The 18,118-nt window shown below is 41.3% G+C and overlaps 4 protein-coding genes across 4 annotated transcripts; all 4 read left to right on the top strand.

Moving 5' to 3' along the window:
- Window positions 1-344: 344 nt before the first annotated feature.
- Window positions 345-1,384, top strand: fbxb-67 (F-box domain-containing protein). The gene is made up of 2 exons (NM_061097.4): window positions 345-420; window positions 468-1,384. The coding sequence occupies exons 1-2, from the start codon at window positions 347-349 to the stop codon at window positions 1,321-1,323; spliced, it is 930 nt and encodes a 309-aa protein (NP_493498.1). The 5' UTR covers window positions 345-346; the 3' UTR covers window positions 1,324-1,384.
- A 428-nt stretch (window positions 1,385-1,812) lies between these two features.
- On the top strand, window positions 1,813-2,838 carry fbxb-8 (F-box associated domain-containing protein; the record flags this gene model as incomplete). The annotated part of the gene is made up of 2 exons (NM_061098.3): window positions 1,813-1,886; window positions 1,957-2,838. 2 exons carry the CDS (start codon window positions 1,813-1,815, stop codon window positions 2,819-2,821), a joined length of 939 nt encoding a protein of 312 aa, NP_493499.2. The 3' UTR covers window positions 2,822-2,838.
- A 5,289-nt stretch (window positions 2,839-8,127) lies between these two features.
- Window positions 8,128-10,278, top strand: F49B2.7 (F-box associated domain-containing protein; the record flags this gene model as incomplete). Its single annotated transcript, NM_001375241.2, has 2 exons — window positions 8,128-8,204; window positions 9,412-10,278. 2 exons carry the CDS (start codon window positions 8,128-8,130, stop codon window positions 10,190-10,192), a joined length of 858 nt encoding a protein of 285 aa, NP_001361903.1. The 3' UTR covers window positions 10,193-10,278.
- A 4,536-nt stretch (window positions 10,279-14,814) lies between these two features.
- F49B2.3 (C2H2-type domain-containing protein) lies at window positions 14,815-15,900 on the top strand. Its single transcript, NM_001375242.3, has 5 exons — window positions 14,815-14,978; window positions 15,032-15,187; window positions 15,232-15,532; window positions 15,613-15,675; window positions 15,734-15,900. The coding sequence occupies exons 1-5, from the start codon at window positions 14,821-14,823 to the stop codon at window positions 15,737-15,739; spliced, it is 684 nt and encodes a 227-aa protein (NP_001361861.1). The 5' UTR covers window positions 14,815-14,820; the 3' UTR covers window positions 15,740-15,900.
- Window positions 15,901-18,118: the final 2,218 nt, after the last annotated feature.

Here is an 18,118-nt window from a genome sequence, read left to right on the forward strand (position 1 = left end):
CGCGCTTTTATAGTCCGTAATCGGTCCAACGCTCACTCAGTGTGCTCTCCCGATCGATAATCTGACGTTTCACGAAGACAGTCGTATTAATATAATTTTGATCTACCTGTAAATATTGATCTGCCCTTTCTTGTTTGTTCGTAGTTTGCACTCCCTCTCTTTCCCGCGTCTTTCCCCCTTTCCAGTTTAGCCCTATAAAAGGAGATGATTCGTTCATCTTCTCTTCTTATTTTTTACTTTTACGTCTTGGGCATTGTGTGCCGTTTACCTTCTGCTACTCTTTGCCCCTTATTGCTCTTCTGTATCAAATTAATATTCACACTCACTCATTATTCTCTTTACAGTTATGTCGTTTCCAATCCTCTTGTTGCCCCCGAAAGCTCTGCAAAATGTTCTGCGAAACATGGAGAGTATGGATTTGTAAGTTTTTCCCCTTTTAAAATTGTTTATTAATTAAATATTTACAGCGTCTTCTTCTCATTTGCATCGAAAAAGTGCTTGGATCTCGCAGTTTCCCAGAACATCAAAATATCGCATCTACATTTGACGTCTGAACGAATTGATCACATCGAGATTGCGGCAGTATTTGAAGACAATACAAGTGCAGGATTAATTCCTTGGCGTGAAGCAAACCAGCCGGTATTGCTACCAATATTGGGAATTAGGTACCCAGACGGACAATATATGCAAAGCTTAGATATGAGGAGGACTGTTCGGTGGGTTGGACATAAAGCGCTCATTGAGCACTTCATCGTGTTATTCCATCGATCGAAAATCGACAGGATTAGTCTTCGTAGAGCTGTGTTGGATTCCGAACAGCTCGCCAATATGCACATACCGATTGGAGAGTTCAGATTGTGCACTGATGGTCTTCTTTACGATGAGGTTATTCGGAGTATTTCAATTCTCAAATCTGAAAAGCTACACATCACATGCAACCATAACAGTTTCGAAGACCGCCAGATGCACGAGCTACTTGGAAGAAATCTTACTGGTGTGGAGTTCAGTAAAATGGAAAAATCTTCGTTATGGATGACTAATGCAACACATATCAGAACACTGGTATGTATCAAATCACATTTGTTGAATGAATTCCTGAAGCACTGGATCCAAGGATCAAATCCCAGAATGAAATATCTACAGACTTCCGTTCAACTGGAGATGGAAGAGTGCAAGTCAAAGATATTTCAAGGGATAAATGTGTCTATTGAGGAGGATGCGATAATGATTAAAAGTCTTCGAGGAACACTTGCGAGGATCACTTTGAAGGTGGTCAGGCAGGAAGTTTCGATTCGAATGGTTGTTCAAACTACTCCATTTTAATTTTATTTACTCGTTTCTGTGATTCTTCTATGATGTTCTTTGTTAAATGAATGTTTTTTTTTTAAATTTCCATAAGCTTAGTTATTACCGTGTTCAAGACATCTTCTACAGAAAAACATCTGATTTGAAAATGTAAGGTGAAAGTTTACATAGGACACCCCTTGTCGAATCTTCCATTAATAATCGCCCAACTTCTATAGGTCACCCCCAATGTTTCGTTTGCCTGCTCCGGGGTTCAAGCTTTTGATAGGGTTAGCTCATAATTCGAATAAATTTCCAGGTAGCCTATTCTAAGTTGGCATATTGTTTTTTTCTAGCTTAAAGGGCTTGTACTTAGCTAGTTTTTTGTGATATAGGTTCTTTTTCAAATCACAAAAAATGCTTGGTAAGTAAATTTTTTTATTCCCTTCCTTCCCCGTGACCTGGACCATGTGTGCACCTGTCATCTTATCGCTAGGAAAAGACCCCTTCTAGCTCATTTCCCCTCTCATGGCTCTCCCAATTCTTCGTCTTCCCCGAAAATGCCTACGTCTCGCAGCTCTGCACATGAAATTTATCGATTTGTAAGTTGCATTTTTCTTGGATTTTCTTTTTTGTTGAGTTTTAAAAACTTAAAAACCGTATTTTTTGTAGAATACGCTTCTCATTCACCTGTGAGACTGCAAAAAATCTCGCGGAAACTTTCAACTTTCCGGTGACCGGAATTCGAATGGCTATCAGAGCAAATTTCCGTCTTGATGTTATCTATGAAGGGGAAATGTATACATTTGCAACTGAGAAGTGGCTGGAAGAACAGGATCTGGAACAAGTTTACATTTCTCGACGGCAAATCGTGATTTTCCCGGAAGAATTTGGCATCAGAAATTACATTGATCACCTGCAAATTGTGCTGAAATATCCTAAGATTACTGAGCTGTTCATTGCAAGCTTCGATCACGATTCAGAGCAGTTTTGTAAGGAGTTTGAAGGCTTGAAGTTCAGAACCTTAAGTTTTGGATCCAACGATCCACTGTCCTCAATGCGCACCGCAATCAGTCTATCCCCTCAAAGTGATATTATCCAGCTCGAAGGTGAAGATATGTCATCTGCGAAGTCTCTTCTTCTACAGAACACCGATGAAGTCTACATAACATCCTCACCATTCACCTTTACCCTCAATGACCTACTACTTTGCAATAGCCGGAGAGTGGTTGTGCGCGCGAGATGGGACCTGAAGGACCTGAACACGTTCCTGAAGCACTGGGCAGCAGGGGTAAGGAGATTGGAAAAGCTAGTTGTTGGGCATCAGAATCTACCGAGAACTTTGAATCAGCGGATGGCTAGCTTGTTCCAAGGGATCAGTCATGAGGTTTTGCCGAAGGATCGTGTGACAAGGCATTTGGATGGTGGAGAGGAAGTGATGTTCAAGGGAGGAACGATTATTAGGAGAAACGATGGAATTGAGGCAATTGTTATTTTTAGTTTTACCTTTCAAATGTTTGTGCTTAATGATTTATGAATAAATTTTAATTTGGATTTGTTTGAAAGCTGGAAACAGAAAAAAAGGTTCCTAAACAGGCCTTTCAGATTTTCAGGTTGATATTCGGCCCGGCAGCCTGGCTTTTGCCATTTTGTTGGTCCGCCAGCCAGACCTCAATAGGCCGACAGCCCGGGCCGGTCCTGCTTTACATGTGTTGATTTGACTTAGCTCTTCCGATACTGCTTTATTTGATAAAGGATTTCCTCTCTGAGGCGAAAATAGCCGCTTGGCAAATTTTTTTGTCGACAAATTCGGCAAATCGGCAATTTTCAAATCCGGCAATTCGCCGATTTGCCGGAAATTTTCAAATACGGCAATTTGCTGGTTTGCCGGAAATTTACAATTCCGGCAGTTTGCCGATTTGCCGGAAATTTTCAATTCCGGCAATTTGTCGATTTGCCGGTTTACCGGAAATTTTCAATTCCACCAATTTGCCGATTTTGCCGGAATTTTTCAATTCCGGGCACTTGTATATTTGTCGGAAAATTTCGATTCCGGCAATTAGCTGGTTTGCCGATTTGCCGGAAATTTTCAATTCCGGTAAATTGCCGATTTGTCGAGTTGCCGGAAGTTTTCAATTCCGGGAATTTGTCGATTTGCCGAAATTTTTCAGTTTCGGCAATTTGCTGGTTTGCCGGAAATTTTCAACTCCGGCAACTTGCCAATTTGCCAGAAGCTTTCGATTCCGGCAATTAGCTGGTTTGCCGATTTGCCGGAAATTTTCAATTCCGGTAATTTGCCGATTTGCCGAGTTGCCGGAAGTTTTCAATTCCGAGAATTTGCCGGTTTCCCAGAAATTTTCAATTCCGGCAATTTGCCAATTTCCCGGAAATTTACAATTCCGGCAGTTTGCCGATTTGCCGGAAACTTCAATTCCGGCAAGTTGTCGATTCGCCGAAAATTTTCAATCCTGCCAATTTGCTGGTTTGCCGGAAATTTTTATTTTCGGCAATTTGCAGATTTGTCGGAAATTTTCTATCCCGGCAATTAGCTGGTTTGCCGATTTGCCGGAAATTTTCAATTCCGGTAATTTGCCGATTTGCCGAGTTGCCGGAAGTTTTCAATTCCGGGAATTTGTCGATTTGCCGAAATTTTTCAGTTTCGGCAATTTGCCGATTTGCCGGAAATTTTCATTCCCGGCAATTTGCTGGTTTGCCGGAAATTTTCAACTCCGGCAACTTGCCAATTTGCCGGGAGTTTTCAATTTCGACTATCTTCCGAGTTGCCGGAAATTTTCAATCCCGGCAATTTGCCGATTTACTGAAAATTTTTAATCCCAGCAAATTGCAGATTTGCCGGAAATTTTCAATAACGGCAATTTGCCGGTTGCCGGAAAAAATCGTTTGCAGCCCACCCCTGATATTGATACTGAAATATATGTACGAAATATTACTGATTTTTTTTTTGAAATTTTTCAAGTGTCTCGAGTTTCCTATAAACTTCCCCAGTAAATCCAAAGACGAATTATTCCCTTGACATCATCATAAAACGATCTACAAAAATGCGGGAATTTTTCGCCCAAAAACCTATGACGTCAGCACGTTCTCAATAGTACAAAATCAGTTGAGAACTCTCCCGCATTTCTTGTAGATTTACGTAGATCAAACCAAAATAGGACACTCTGACACCACGTGGAAGCAACGAAGAGGGCCCCTCGTGTTAATGCGCCACATATGACGTCATATGTTTTTCTATTGTATACAGAGAGAACGGGCCACACAAACACACACACACACATTTTTAGCGGTTACTCAAACCAAATATCGATCAGGGCTATAAGACGTGGCGACCTAACCCCCTTCAGTTGCCTATTGTCACCCAATGCCTCCCTTCCCAATACTGTTGCTTCCTGCAAAACCCCGGCAAATTGCTATAAAATTTATGGAGATTCTTGATATGTAAGTGAATTTCAGCTAACTTGGAAACACGTGGTGTCAGGTTGTCCCATTGCTCTACTGCACACAAAATTGGCGGGTAAAAAATATGTTTGAATTTTTTTGACGTCACAGTTTTGGTGTAACTTCGTTGAAACATCGATTTTATAAATTAACACAACAGTCGACCGCTGTGACGTCACAAAATTTCTAACATGTTTTCCGGCTATTTTTGTGTGCAGTGGAGCAACAGAGCGGTTTTTACTACGTGGCCGTAAAAAAAGAAAACTCGGCCACCTTCATAACATGGATACGGAACATTTCCTCAAAAATCGCCACGGTGGAACTATAGAACCCCCTTTCGAGAACAATCTCGTCAAGTTTCAGAAAGCGCCCCATGTCAAAAACCCCAGATAAATCATTGGCCGAATTTTTGATTTTTCTAGGCCACGTAGTAAAATCCGCTCTGTGGAGCGATGGGACAACCTGATACCACGTGTAGGAAATTGAAAAAAAGAAAATGTAGTTTTCCTGCAGTGCACACGCTTGCTATAAAACTCAAATTTTTGAGCAGCGACCAAGAGCAAACATTTTTGGCCAATGGAACTTAAAGGTGGGGCGCGATTGCATTTTATTTCAAAAATTCAAAATTATGTTTGTCGCTCAAAAAAGGCCTACAAAAATGCAAGCGCGCCCTATTGCAAACAACTGTAGGACCCTGGGGTGGGCGGCAAACGATTTTTTGAATTGAAAATTTCCGGCAAATTGTTAATTTGCCGAATTTGTCGGAAAAACGGCAATGTGCCGAAATTTTTCGGCTAATTGTGGTTTTGCACTTATTTGTTGGAAATTTCAGCATTTCAATTTCAAATGGCAAAATGTTAAGCATCCTATGAATGTTCCAAATTCTATGAAAATATCTAGAAAAAAAGGGAAAAAATTCAAATGAAAAATTTCCGGAAAATCGGCAAATTGCCGAAAATAAGAATTTCCGGCAAATCTGCAAATTGCCGGGATTGAAAGTTTCCGGCAAATCGGCAGATCGCCGGAATTGAAAAATTTCCGCAGATCGACAAATTTACCTAATTGAAAATTTCAGGAAAACGGCAAATCGGCAATTTTCCGAAAATGAAAATTCCGGCAAATCGGCAAACCGGCAATTTGCCTCTTCTTCTACAGAACACCGATGAAGTCTACATAACATCCTCACCATTCACCTTTACCCTCAATGACCTACTACTTTGCAATAGCCGGAGAGTGGTTGTGCGCGCGAGATGGGACCTGAAGGACCTGAACACGTTCCTGAAGCACTGGGCAGCAGGGGTAAGGAGATTGGAAAAGCTAGTTGTTGGGCATCAGAATCTACCGAGAACTTTGAATCAGCGGATGGCTAGCTTGTTCCAAGGGATCAGTCATGAGGTTTTGCCGAAGGATCGTGTGACAAGGCATTTGGATGGTGGAGAGGAAGTGATGTTCAAGGGAGGAACGATTATTAGGAGAAACGATGGAATTGAGGCAATTGTTATTTTTAGTTTTACCTTTCAAATGTTTGTGCTTAATGATTTATGAATAAATTTTAATTTGGATTTGTTTGAAAGCTGGAAACAGAAAAAAAGGTTCCTAAACAGGCCTTTCAGATTTTCAGGTTGATATTCGGCCCGGCAGCCTGGCTTTTGCCATTTTGTTGGTCCGCCAGCCAGACCTCAATAGGCCGACAGCCCGGGCCGGTCCTGCTTTACATGTGTTGATTTGACTTAGCTCTTCCGATACTGCTTTATTTGATAAAGGATTTCCTCTCTGAGGCGAAAATAGCCGCTTGGCAAATTTTTTTGTCGACAAATTCGGCAAATCGGCAATTTTCAAATCCGGCAATTCGCCGATTTGCCGGAAATTTTCAAATACGGCAATTTGCTGGTTTGCCGGAAATTTACAATTCCGGCAGTTTGCCGATTTGCCGGAAATTTTCAATTCCGGCAATTTGTCGATTTGCCGGTTTACCGGAAATTTTCAATTCCACCAATTTGCCGATTTTGCCGGAATTTTTCAATTCCGGGCACTTGTATATTTGTCGGAAAATTTCGATTCCGGCAATTAGCTGGTTTGCCGATTTGCCGGAAATTTTCAATTCCGGTAAATTGCCGATTTGTCGAGTTGCCGGAAGTTTTCAATTCCGGGAATTTGTCGATTTGCCGAAATTTTTCAGTTTCGGCAATTTGCTGGTTTGCCGGAAATTTTCAACTCCGGCAACTTGCCAATTTGCCAGAAGCTTTCGATTCCGGCAATTAGCTGGTTTGCCGATTTGCCGGAAATTTTCAATTCCGGTAATTTGCCGATTTGCCGAGTTGCCGGAAGTTTTCAATTCCGAGAATTTGCCGGTTTCCCAGAAATTTTCAATTCCGGCAATTTGCCAATTTCCCGGAAATTTACAATTCCGGCAGTTTGCCGATTTGCCGGAAACTTCAATTCCGGCAAGTTGTCGATTCGCCGAAAATTTTCAATCCTGCCAATTTGCTGGTTTGCCGGAAATTTTTATTTTCGGCAATTTGCAGATTTGTCGGAAATTTTCTATCCCGGCAATTAGCTGGTTTGCCGATTTGCCGGAAATTTTCAATTCCGGTAATTTGCCGATTTGCCGAGTTGCCGGAAGTTTTCAATTCCGGGAATTTGTCGATTTGCCGAAATTTTTCAGTTTCGGCAATTTGCCGATTTGCCGGAAATTTTCATTCCCGGCAATTTGCTGGTTTGCCGGAAATTTTCAACTCCGGCAACTTGCCAATTTGCCGGGAGTTTTCAATTTCGACTATCTTCCGAGTTGCCGGAAATTTTCAATCCCGGCAATTTGCCGATTTACTGAAAATTTTTAATCCCAGCAAATTGCAGATTTGCCGGAAATTTTCAATAACGGCAATTTGCCGGTTGCCGGAAAAAATCGTTTGCAGCCCACCCCTGATATTGATACTGAAATATATGTACGAAATATTACTGATTTTTTTTTTGAAATTTTTCAAGTGTCTCGAGTTTCCTATAAACTTCCCCAGTAAATCCAAAGACGAATTATTCCCTTGACATCATCATAAAACGATCTACAAAAATGCGGGAATTTTTCGCCCAAAAACCTATGACGTCAGCACGTTCTCAATAGTACAAAATCAGTTGAGAACTCTCCCGCATTTCTTGTAGATTTACGTAGATCAAACCAAAATAGGACACTCTGACACCACGTGGAAGCAACGAAGAGGGCCCCTCGTGTTAATGCGCCACATATGACGTCATATGTTTTTCTATTGTATACAGAGAGAACGGGCCACACAAACACACACACACACATTTTTAGCGGTTACTCAAACCAAATATCGATCAGGGCTATAAGACGTGGCGACCTAACCCCCTTCAGTTGCCTATTGTCACCCAATGCCTCCCTTCCCAATACTGTTGCTTCCTGCAAAACCCCGGCAAATTGCTATAAAATTTATGGAGATTCTTGATATGTAAGTGAATTTCAGCTAACTTGGAAACACGTGGTGTCAGGTTGTCCCATTGCTCTACTGCACACAAAATTGGCGGGTAAAAAATATGTTTGAATTTTTTTGACGTCACAGTTTTGGTGTAACTTCGTTGAAACATCGATTTTATAAATTAACACAACAGTCGACCGCTGTGACGTCACAAAATTTCTAACATGTTTTCCGGCTATTTTTGTGTGCAGTGGAGCAACAGAGCGGTTTTTACTACGTGGCCGTAAAAAAAGAAAACTCGGCCACCTTCATAACATGGATACGGAACATTTCCTCAAAAATCGCCACGGTGGAACTATAGAACCCCCTTTCGAGAACAATCTCGTCAAGTTTCAGAAAGCGCCCCATGTCAAAAACCCCAGATAAATCATTGGCCGAATTTTTGATTTTTCTAGGCCACGTAGTAAAATCCGCTCTGTGGAGCGATGGGACAACCTGATACCACGTGTAGGAAATTGAAAAAAAGAAAATGTAGTTTTCCTGCAGTGCACACGCTTGCTATAAAACTCAAATTTTTGAGCAGCGACCAAGAGCAAACATTTTTGGCCAATGGAACTTAAAGGTGGGGCGCGATTGCATTTTATTTCAAAAATTCAAAATTATGTTTGTCGCTCAAAAAAGGCCTACAAAAATGCAAGCGCGCCCTATTGCAAACAACTGTAGGACCCTGGGGTGGGCGGCAAACGATTTTTTGAATTGAAAATTTCCGGCAAATTGTTAATTTGCCGAATTTGTCGGAAAAACGGCAATGTGCCGAAATTTTTCGGCTAATTGTGGTTTTGCACTTATTTGTTGGAAATTTCAGCATTTCAATTTCAAATGGCAAAATGTTAAGCATCCTATGAATGTTCCAAATTCTATGAAAATATCTAGAAAAAAAGGGAAAAAATTCAAATGAAAAATTTCCGGAAAATCGGCAAATTGCCGAAAATAAGAATTTCCGGCAAATCTGCAAATTGCCGGGATTGAAAGTTTCCGGCAAATCGGCAGATCGCCGGAATTGAAAAATTTCCGCAGATCGACAAATTTACCTAATTGAAAATTTCAGGAAAACGGCAAATCGGCAATTTTCCGAAAATGAAAATTCCGGCAAATCGGCAAACCGGCAATTTGCCGACTTGCCGAATTTGTCGACAAATCAATTTGCCGAACGGCAACAGCCGCATTTTCAAAATTTCAGAGTCAACTTCTCCCTAATCACTCAAAATGCGAAGAACGTGGTGATCTCCGCAAAACTAAAAGTTTCGATCAGCTGTTTCATAGAAAGAGATTCTCGAATCCGTCTGAAGATTGGAAGAGTTGAGAAATTTCTTCCTGGTCCGTCGCTGGATCAAACGAAATTCTACTTGGAACATCTTATGGAAATATTTTGTCAGAAAAAACTGAAATGCTTGACTTTCACCGATGTTGGAATTGCATTGCAAGTAGTTATTGGAGATTTCGATAGATTTCAAGATCTAATACTTCAAAGCGGATATTTCTCGCGATCCTCTGCTTCCCTGAAGACAGCTCGGGAGTATGCTCCTAAGGTGGAATGTATGAATCTGAAGGATGCAATGTTAACCCACACGGTTCTGTTCAATAGAAGATTCCAGAGAGGCTTGTTGGTTCAGAACTTTCAACGTTTATTGCTGCCTGTCAGCTTCCGTCTGAACCTTGATGACTTGTTGCTGATCAATGTGAAGCGTGTCGGTTTGACTGCTGAAGTCGGTTCTAGAGATATCAACTTGTTCCTGAAGCACTGGATAGCTGGATCGAACGATGAGCTGGACCATCTGAGCTTCACGCTTTCCAGTGAAGAAGGTGATGTCTTGCAGGGAATCAAGTTTCAAATATCAAATGAACTAAAACCAAAACGAACAAGTCGCTCAGGAATAGATGTTCGGAGAAACGATGGAACGATCGCAATTATTTCCATCAACTCGTCCAGGAACGTCGAGATCAGTGTGATGAATAATTAACAACTTTCTTTTTCGCTTTTTGTATTGCCTTGGCAAGTTTTATATATTTTCAAGTTAAGTTTTTGTTGATAAAATGTGTTTCCAATTTTCCTGAAAAAAATTAACCCAAGATGAACAAAATCTCTAAACAGAAGAAGTAGCCAAAAGTTTTAAAAAAGTTATTGGTTTTTTGCTGATTTTTTATAGTTTTCAAGTGAGTATTCATAACAGGGGGCAGATAGCTCAGTCGGTAGTGGTGGCCGCTAGCAGTCTGGAGGTCACGAGTTCAAGTCCGGTCTCACCCCCTAGGTTCACCCAGCCTCTATTGGGAAGTGGAGCAATCCACGACTGGATTATCGGCCACAGTCCCCGGCTAGGACGTGGCTTAAATTACAGCCCAGAGGGATCACCACCAGGCAGTGTACCTGAATCCCAGATCCGCAGTGCATAGCACTTGAAGAACGGATCGTCCTTTAATCCTTTAATCCTTTAAGTTTTTGTTGATAAAATGTGTTTCCAATTTTTCTGAAAAAAATTAACCTAAGATGAACAAAATCTCTAAACAGAAGAAGTAGCCAAAAGTAAAAAAAAGTTATTGGTTTTTTGCTGATTTTTTATAGTTTTCAAGTGAGTATTCATAACTCCACAACAAGGGACTTAAGAAAAAAAGATCAACTAATCGACTTAGGGCTCCAATGAGGTCGCCGCGCCGGGATCACGGCCTCAGCGGAACCCCGAACGTGTCGGCCGCTTCTAAACATCCACCTCTTCGCATTACGTTGCACACACACAGCGGCGTCGGCGCGCGGCGTAAGGCCGGAAGACACATATTTCGCGTCTCGCTCAGCTGGGAGCCCTAAATCAACTGTTGTCTAGAATTTTGTCCACATTTCACATGATTCAGCATATCAAAAAATTGAGGTCAATAGATACAGCGGCCGACACTTCGCGAGTCCATTTTTGGCCACTTCTCTTGAGATACTTGCTACGACGCCCCACATGCCACACAGATCAATTATTACTAGATACGCTGCAACATTCTGAAACTTAGTCCAAAAATTCGGAGTCCAAAAATTATAAGCAGGACATTCAAGACATTCCAGTAAAGTGTTCCGAGTTTTTTCCCAGCAAGTGACCATTGATGCACCATAATTTGTGCACTCATAATAGCGCCTCTTTTTAGTCACACAAACATATTTCTCATCTCGAAAACTTGAAACCAGTCAGGGAATTAGGGCCAATCTTCCCTAGGGATATCAACTTTTTTTGGGAATTTTTACAAAATTATACAGTTAAACTTTATTGACGTCACAAAACATTTCAATATTAATAAAAGAACCTTATACTTATTCAATTTTTTTAAAATTGAACTCCTCTATTAAGACCACACACTGATTTCACTCCATCGTCTCTAGTAATTTCGTACTTCCTTGGTTCGGTTTCACGATGTGGTAGATCAAGAATTGTGGTGACCCAATCGAAGTTTTGAATAGTGAATGATAAATGTTTGAGTCTCTGGTTGGAACAAGTTGACATCCAATGACGAAGGAATATATTCCATTCTCTAGCAGTTAGATTTGATTTATCTATTACTAATGAGGAACAGTCAAAGTTGAACAAGTGATTTAAAGTGAGCCAGGGAGCTGAAGCATGGAAACTTTCCAAGTTCAAGATAATATTATTTCCGCAATTTTCTTGAAGGCTCACATTAAATAATAGTGCATATTTGACGGTCACTTTGTTCAGAAACCGTTGATAAACTTCTTTTGGAACATCCCTTCCAGGGGTGTGCGGATAACCGATTTTTTCGGCTAACGGATAAATCGGCTAATGCCGTTTTTTTGAGAACCGGCTAACGGCTAATTCGGCAAACGGCTAATTTCAAAATTTTCGGCTAACGGCTAATTCGGCTAATCTCAGTCATTCAAATCGGCTAATTTTCGGCTAATTCGGCTAATTCGGAAAATATTCATTTGGTTAAGCTTTTTTTGTCCATTCTGTTAATTCAGGTTTTGGGTTAATTTTTTCACTGTTATTGAGCAAATTCAGGGATGAACGACTGTTCAAATAGGAAAAAATCATACAAATTCACCACATTTTGTTTTCCAAAAAATATGTTAGTTGAATTAGCCGAAATAGCCGATCGGCGAATTCGGCTAACATCGGCCAAAATCGGCTAACGGATAACTACGTTATAGCCGAACTGCCAAAAAGTCGGCTAACGGGTAATTCGACTAATCGGTAAAAAGGTCGGCTAACGGATAATTCGGCTAATATTAGCCGAGTTAGCCGAGTTAGCTGAACGGCTAATTCGGCTAAATCGGCTATTATCCGCACACCCCTGATCCCTTCCTTCTACATCACCTTGGGGTATAGCTTCCTGTTTGGATGCCAACCAATTAATTGTTGATATACGTTTGTCCTCAAATTTGTTTAGGGAAAAGTAGAGGTCATCAATTTGACAGTTAAAAACATCTAATACGTAGTCAGCCGTTTCCTTCATTCTCTCCACTGGATCTTCTGCATAGGTAGTCCAAACTTGTTCTTTAGAAAAATTATAGGATGTGAATTTCGGAGGGCTTGTTCTATCGGATTGGAACACGTAATCCCATTTTCTTTCATTTGAATTTATTATGCTGACACGTGGTCCGTGCCCCATAACTATTCGAACTTTGTAACTGTTTTTGTTACTTGTGAAATCCTTGACTAAGTTAAGTCCTTTCCTGCTTGACTTTGATATATTTATTCTGAAAATATGATTATATATTTATTAAAGCGCGTATGCTAGTATTTAAAATTGGTAGTCAAGCCTGTTGCAATACTGTCCTGTTATTATTAATGTAATGGTTGTGGGTGAGAGAAAATTGCTGAGATATCAACAAAAAAAGGTGTTTTTCTTTTTTTTTTCTGGAACCCGTCTGGAAGTTGGGATTGCCCCCCCCCCGCCTATGCCTTGATGTAAGCCTTAACCAATAGTAAGCCAAGGCCTGAGCCTAAGCTGGAACCTAAGTCTATGCCTAAGCCTAAGCCTTAACCCAAGCCTAAGCCTAATCCTAAGCCTAAGCCTAAGCCTAAACCTGATCGTAACCCTAGGCCTAAGCATAAGCCTAAACCTAAGCCTAAGCATGCGCCTAAGCCTAAGCCTAAGCTGGACGTACTCAAAACAAGTTGAATAGCTTTTGACGGTAGTCGAAAAATTGGAAATTCCTTTGGACCTTCGAATCTCGAAGCGACTGGCATTTTTAGCTCAACAAATGTTTGGACCACAACAATTAGGACAGAAGGGAAATAATGTTTGGTCGAGTGGACGTCTGCTAACTGGGAAACTATCGATCCTGTTGTTTCTTATAAAGATGACGTCACTAACGGGGTCACCGAACAACCTCTACCTAGACACGTACAACTGGGCTCTTCTTCATTCATTTATTACGCACCCGGACACCTCTGCCTCGCAGTTGTTCAACGTTTCCATCTAAAGTTGGGATCCCTGCTCGCCTCAGTAGTGTTTGGAGCTAAATTCTTCCTCCCAATCCAGGGAGCTAGATTCTTCTCCTCCTCCCACTGAGAAAGGTGGGTGGCCTGTTGTAAAGTTCTTCACCTATAGGCTGGAGCTAAGAGAGGCAGAACGGGGGAGAGAAGGACGGAGAACCTATAGAAGGAATAGGAGGAAGAAAGGCGGGAAGCCAAATTCTTATCGGGGAGCTAGATTCTTCTCCTAAAAAAAAGGGGAGAGACCAGAGAGATGGTGGAAGGGTGAGATGTCGGATGCCAAATTCTTCTCGGGAGGCTATCTTTTCTTCTACCCAAGTACTTGTAAGAATATTCTGAAATCATCCGTTCACACATTCTTTTATTTTATGAAAAATAATGAAAAATAATGAAAAAATGCAGAAACATGAGGAGGGCCGGAGGAGGATCGGCTGAGCTGGAGGAGGAGGATCGGCTGGGCTGGAGGAGGATCGGCTGGGCTGGGCTGGTGTTGGTGGTGGTGGTGGTGGCGCTGGACCCGCCGCAGGTAGGTGAGGGTCTCCACAGGGAACAAAGCGCGTGGTGCCCCCCACCCTTTCTATTTTTATTTATTTTTTACCACCCCTAACCGCCCCTGTCCTGCAACGCATGTCTGGACACATCACAGTCGGAGCCCTATTCCAGTGAGCTTAAAAACTCACAAACCATTGTGTTTCTGTGTGCCCCCTACAGATTTTTTTTTGATAACATAATCTTCTCTTTTTTTTTAAATAAATAATGTTTGATAAATAAAAACTGTGGTATGTTTTTTTCACGTCTGTCAGAAAGAAAGTATTAGAATTGACACCCAAGGGCCGAGTGGTGCAATACAATTTGACTGATTTATAACAATCAGAGAAGAGATGTATAAGACACGCGTTATGTCATCATTTGCAAGATTAACAACGTTTGTAAAAGAGACATGTGTAGTTGACAGCCTCGTTGTGGTGAGCTAACCACCGTAACAGCGTTGGGAGGCGGAGCGCGGGACCTACTATAAAAGAGGATATCAGGAAGTTATGTAATCATTCTCCATCACATCTCACACACACATTTTTTCCACCAACTTTTTGATTTTTTATTTTTTCAAAAAGAACGTTTTTTGCGTATTACTCCCAAACGCTCTTTTGTATTTTTTTCAGATGATCCCAGCACCCCTCTTTCTCGACCAAGTCGTCCCAGGTTGGGAGTGGGAGAGAGCCGACGAGCTCAACCAGGCCTTGAGGAGGCTGGGCCCCGTGGAGCTCGGGACCATCGCCCACGGCACAGTGCGGGGAATACTACGCTTCTACCCCGGAGAGTAAGTTATTTTCAGCTCTTTTTTTGTTTAACCAGTCGAATCATTTTTTACAGCGCCCGCACGCCTGTACGCCACAATGGGCAGATGGCCCCCGTGAGGACCGTGTACGCCCGGTCGTACACAACCGAGCTCCGCCACGAGCGGTGGAGCTTGGTAAACCTCAAGAAAGTTTCACAGCAGGCCCTTTCTCATTGTGAGAAATATTTTGTGTAAGTGTAAATTTTTTCGGATTGCAATCTAATTTCATCGTCAGACGAAATGGCTCTCCAGAGCCACTTCGAGGACGTCTACGAGGGATTCCGGCAACCGCCCCCCCCCCCCTCGTGAGCGATCTGGAACTCAGCCAGTTCGACAAGCTGCCGGCTATGACCAGGGCCATGAGCTGTCCTGTGTGTCTGGTTCGCTACAGCGACTTTGGCCAACTGCAGCAGCACCTGTTGGAGGACAACCCTCCACGCCTTCACGCGAATTCAATGGTTCACACGGCCCCCCACGTGCTCCAGGACTGGGTCCGGCTAGCTGTCAGAAAGTTAGGCCACGGCAGTCTAACACACGTGAGTTTTTTTTTGCAATAACTTTTTTCAAAAAATGATTTCAGTTTTTTGTAATCGTACAACTTTTTAAATATTTTCAGTTCGGTTTGGGATGGTTCGAAAAAATTGGGTTCGAGGCACCCGAGATCTTTGAAGTCTCAAAGGTATGTCTGCTTTTTTAAAAAATTGTATACACCGATAATAATAATATTTACTTTCCAGATTTGAGCCATCACAGCCACCCCCCCCCCCCCCCCCCCCCCCGGAAGTCAGCATCGCCCCCGCAACCAGCTGCAACTTCTCATTGCGACATTGGGACATTATTAAGTTTATTATTTTTATTGTTATTAATATTTTTATTATTAATAAATACAAAAGTGTTACAAAAAGTGTTAGAAAAAAGATAGGGTGTCAATAAGGTACGGGGAGTAGGGTTGTGTCAAAATAACGAGGGGAGGGTCGTAATAAAAGGGTTGGGCTGGAGAGAATTTATAATTTAATCAGAGAGCTCGAGTCAATCCAGCTAGAAAATGAATCCGGGTACCCGGACCATTTAACTAGACTTTGCTTTTTTCCCTTGAGAATCCGCGTATCAACGATTTTCTCGATTCGATACACAGCATTCGGGTCGTATGTGCATCGGGTCAGCTCCTTGGCATAGAAAATGCCATCGATTTGTTCGCCGTTAGTGTCCACCAAATTGTAAACTGTAGGAGTTCGGGGCACTACTTTCTTCACAACATAGACTTCAGTAGTCCAACCTTGCTCGTATCCTTTATCAAATGTGCCCCGCTTAGCCGAAATTCGAACATGATCCCCCACTTTAAACTTTGATGTAGATGCTTCTTCTTCAGGTAAAGGCTATAGGTTCTCCGTCCTTCTCTCTCCCGTTCTGCCTCTCTTAGCTCCAGCCTATAGGTGAAGAACTTTACAACAGGCCACCCACCTTTCTCAGTGGGAGGAGGAGAAGAATCTAGCTCCCTGGATTGGGAGGAAGAATTTAGCTCCATGCACTACTCGCCTCCAATGCCTTCCTTCCAATACTATTACTGCCTGCAAAATCCTGCCAAAAAGCTATTGGATGCATGGAAATTTTCAAATTGCAAGTGTATTTATGCAGTTGTTTTGAAAAAATAAAGAAAAACCAATAAATACTGCCGAAAAACGCAAAAATGTCGAAAATGACGTCACTAACTTGCGCGGTAATTCAAAAATAATTATCTCATTTTTTGCAAAATTGAAAAAAAAACATAGAAATTTAGAAAGTGTTTTAAATTTTTTAACAGTTATATTTGGTCATTAAGGTTCATTTTCTGTCATTTGAGTTTTACCAAAACTTCAAAAAAAAAATTGCATTAATTTATTGCCTAAGTGGACACGAGTTATCTAAGAGGAGTACACGGGAGAAAGCCTCAAAAAATGTTTTTTTGCGAACAATTCAAATTAAATGGACTTTGTTACTTTTACTGCATAGTTTTTTATCTATCTGTAACTATCAAACTGTTACTACAGTAATCCTACAGTACCCCTACAGTATAACTGCAGTACTTTGACTTTATCCCCCACCAACTCCCACCAACTCCCACCAACTCTCAACCCAATACCTCTTTAAAAGCTGAAATTTCAAATTTTCCCACACTACAGTAACCCTACAATAATCATACAGTGCCTCTACAGTACTACTACAGTACCCCGACCAACTCCCAACCCAATACCTATTCAAAAGCTGAAAATTCAAATTTTTCCAAACTACAGTAACCCTACAGTAATTATACAGTACTACTAAAGTACCTCGATATTATCCCCACCAACTCCCAGACTAATACCTCTTCAAAAGCTTGTTTCAAATTTTTCCAAACTACAGTAACCCTACAATAATCCTACTGTACTCCTACAGTACCTTGACATTATCCCTCACCAACTTCCAACTCCATACCTCTTCAAAAGCTAAAAATTCACATTTCCCCAAACTACAGTAACCCTACAGTAATCCTACAGTACTACTAAAGTACCTCGATATTATCCCCCACCAACTCCCAATCGAATACCTCTTCAAAAGCTGAAAAATCAGATTTTCTCAAACTACAGTAATTCTACCGTATGCCTACAGTACCCCTACAGAACAGTACCTACATTACTACATAGTTAGATGGTTTTTACTACAGTAGAAATTAAAAATCAAATTTACAAAAACTGACTAAATTATATCAATTTTAGAGTCGCCTTCGCCTCAACATCTAAAAAAGCGAAGAATTTGGTGATCTCTGCGGGATTTAAAGCTGAAATAAACGCTAGGCTATTCCAGAAGGCAATTATCATAGTATCAGTCAATGACGGTCCTAATTATGTTTTTGATTTGTCATTAGATAGGATTAAATATTCAATGGAGTTTTTTCTAGATATATTCAATCAGGCAGAGCTGACATACTTGAAGTTGTCTCACAGTGGCCTCTCTTTCCTGCCAATTTTGAAAGATTTCAACAGATTCAACAAGTTGGTATTTGATTCTGATCGACTGAAGAGTATACAAAAGTATGCTGCTGTGGCCAAATCCCTAAAGACATACTATGTATACTCAGAGCTGTTGATTCAAAACTTCCAAAAACT

This window comes from Caenorhabditis elegans, chromosome I, assembly GCF_000002985.6.
Source record: "Caenorhabditis elegans chromosome I".
NCBI lineage: Eukaryota > Metazoa > Nematoda > Chromadorea > Rhabditida > Rhabditidae > Caenorhabditis > Caenorhabditis elegans.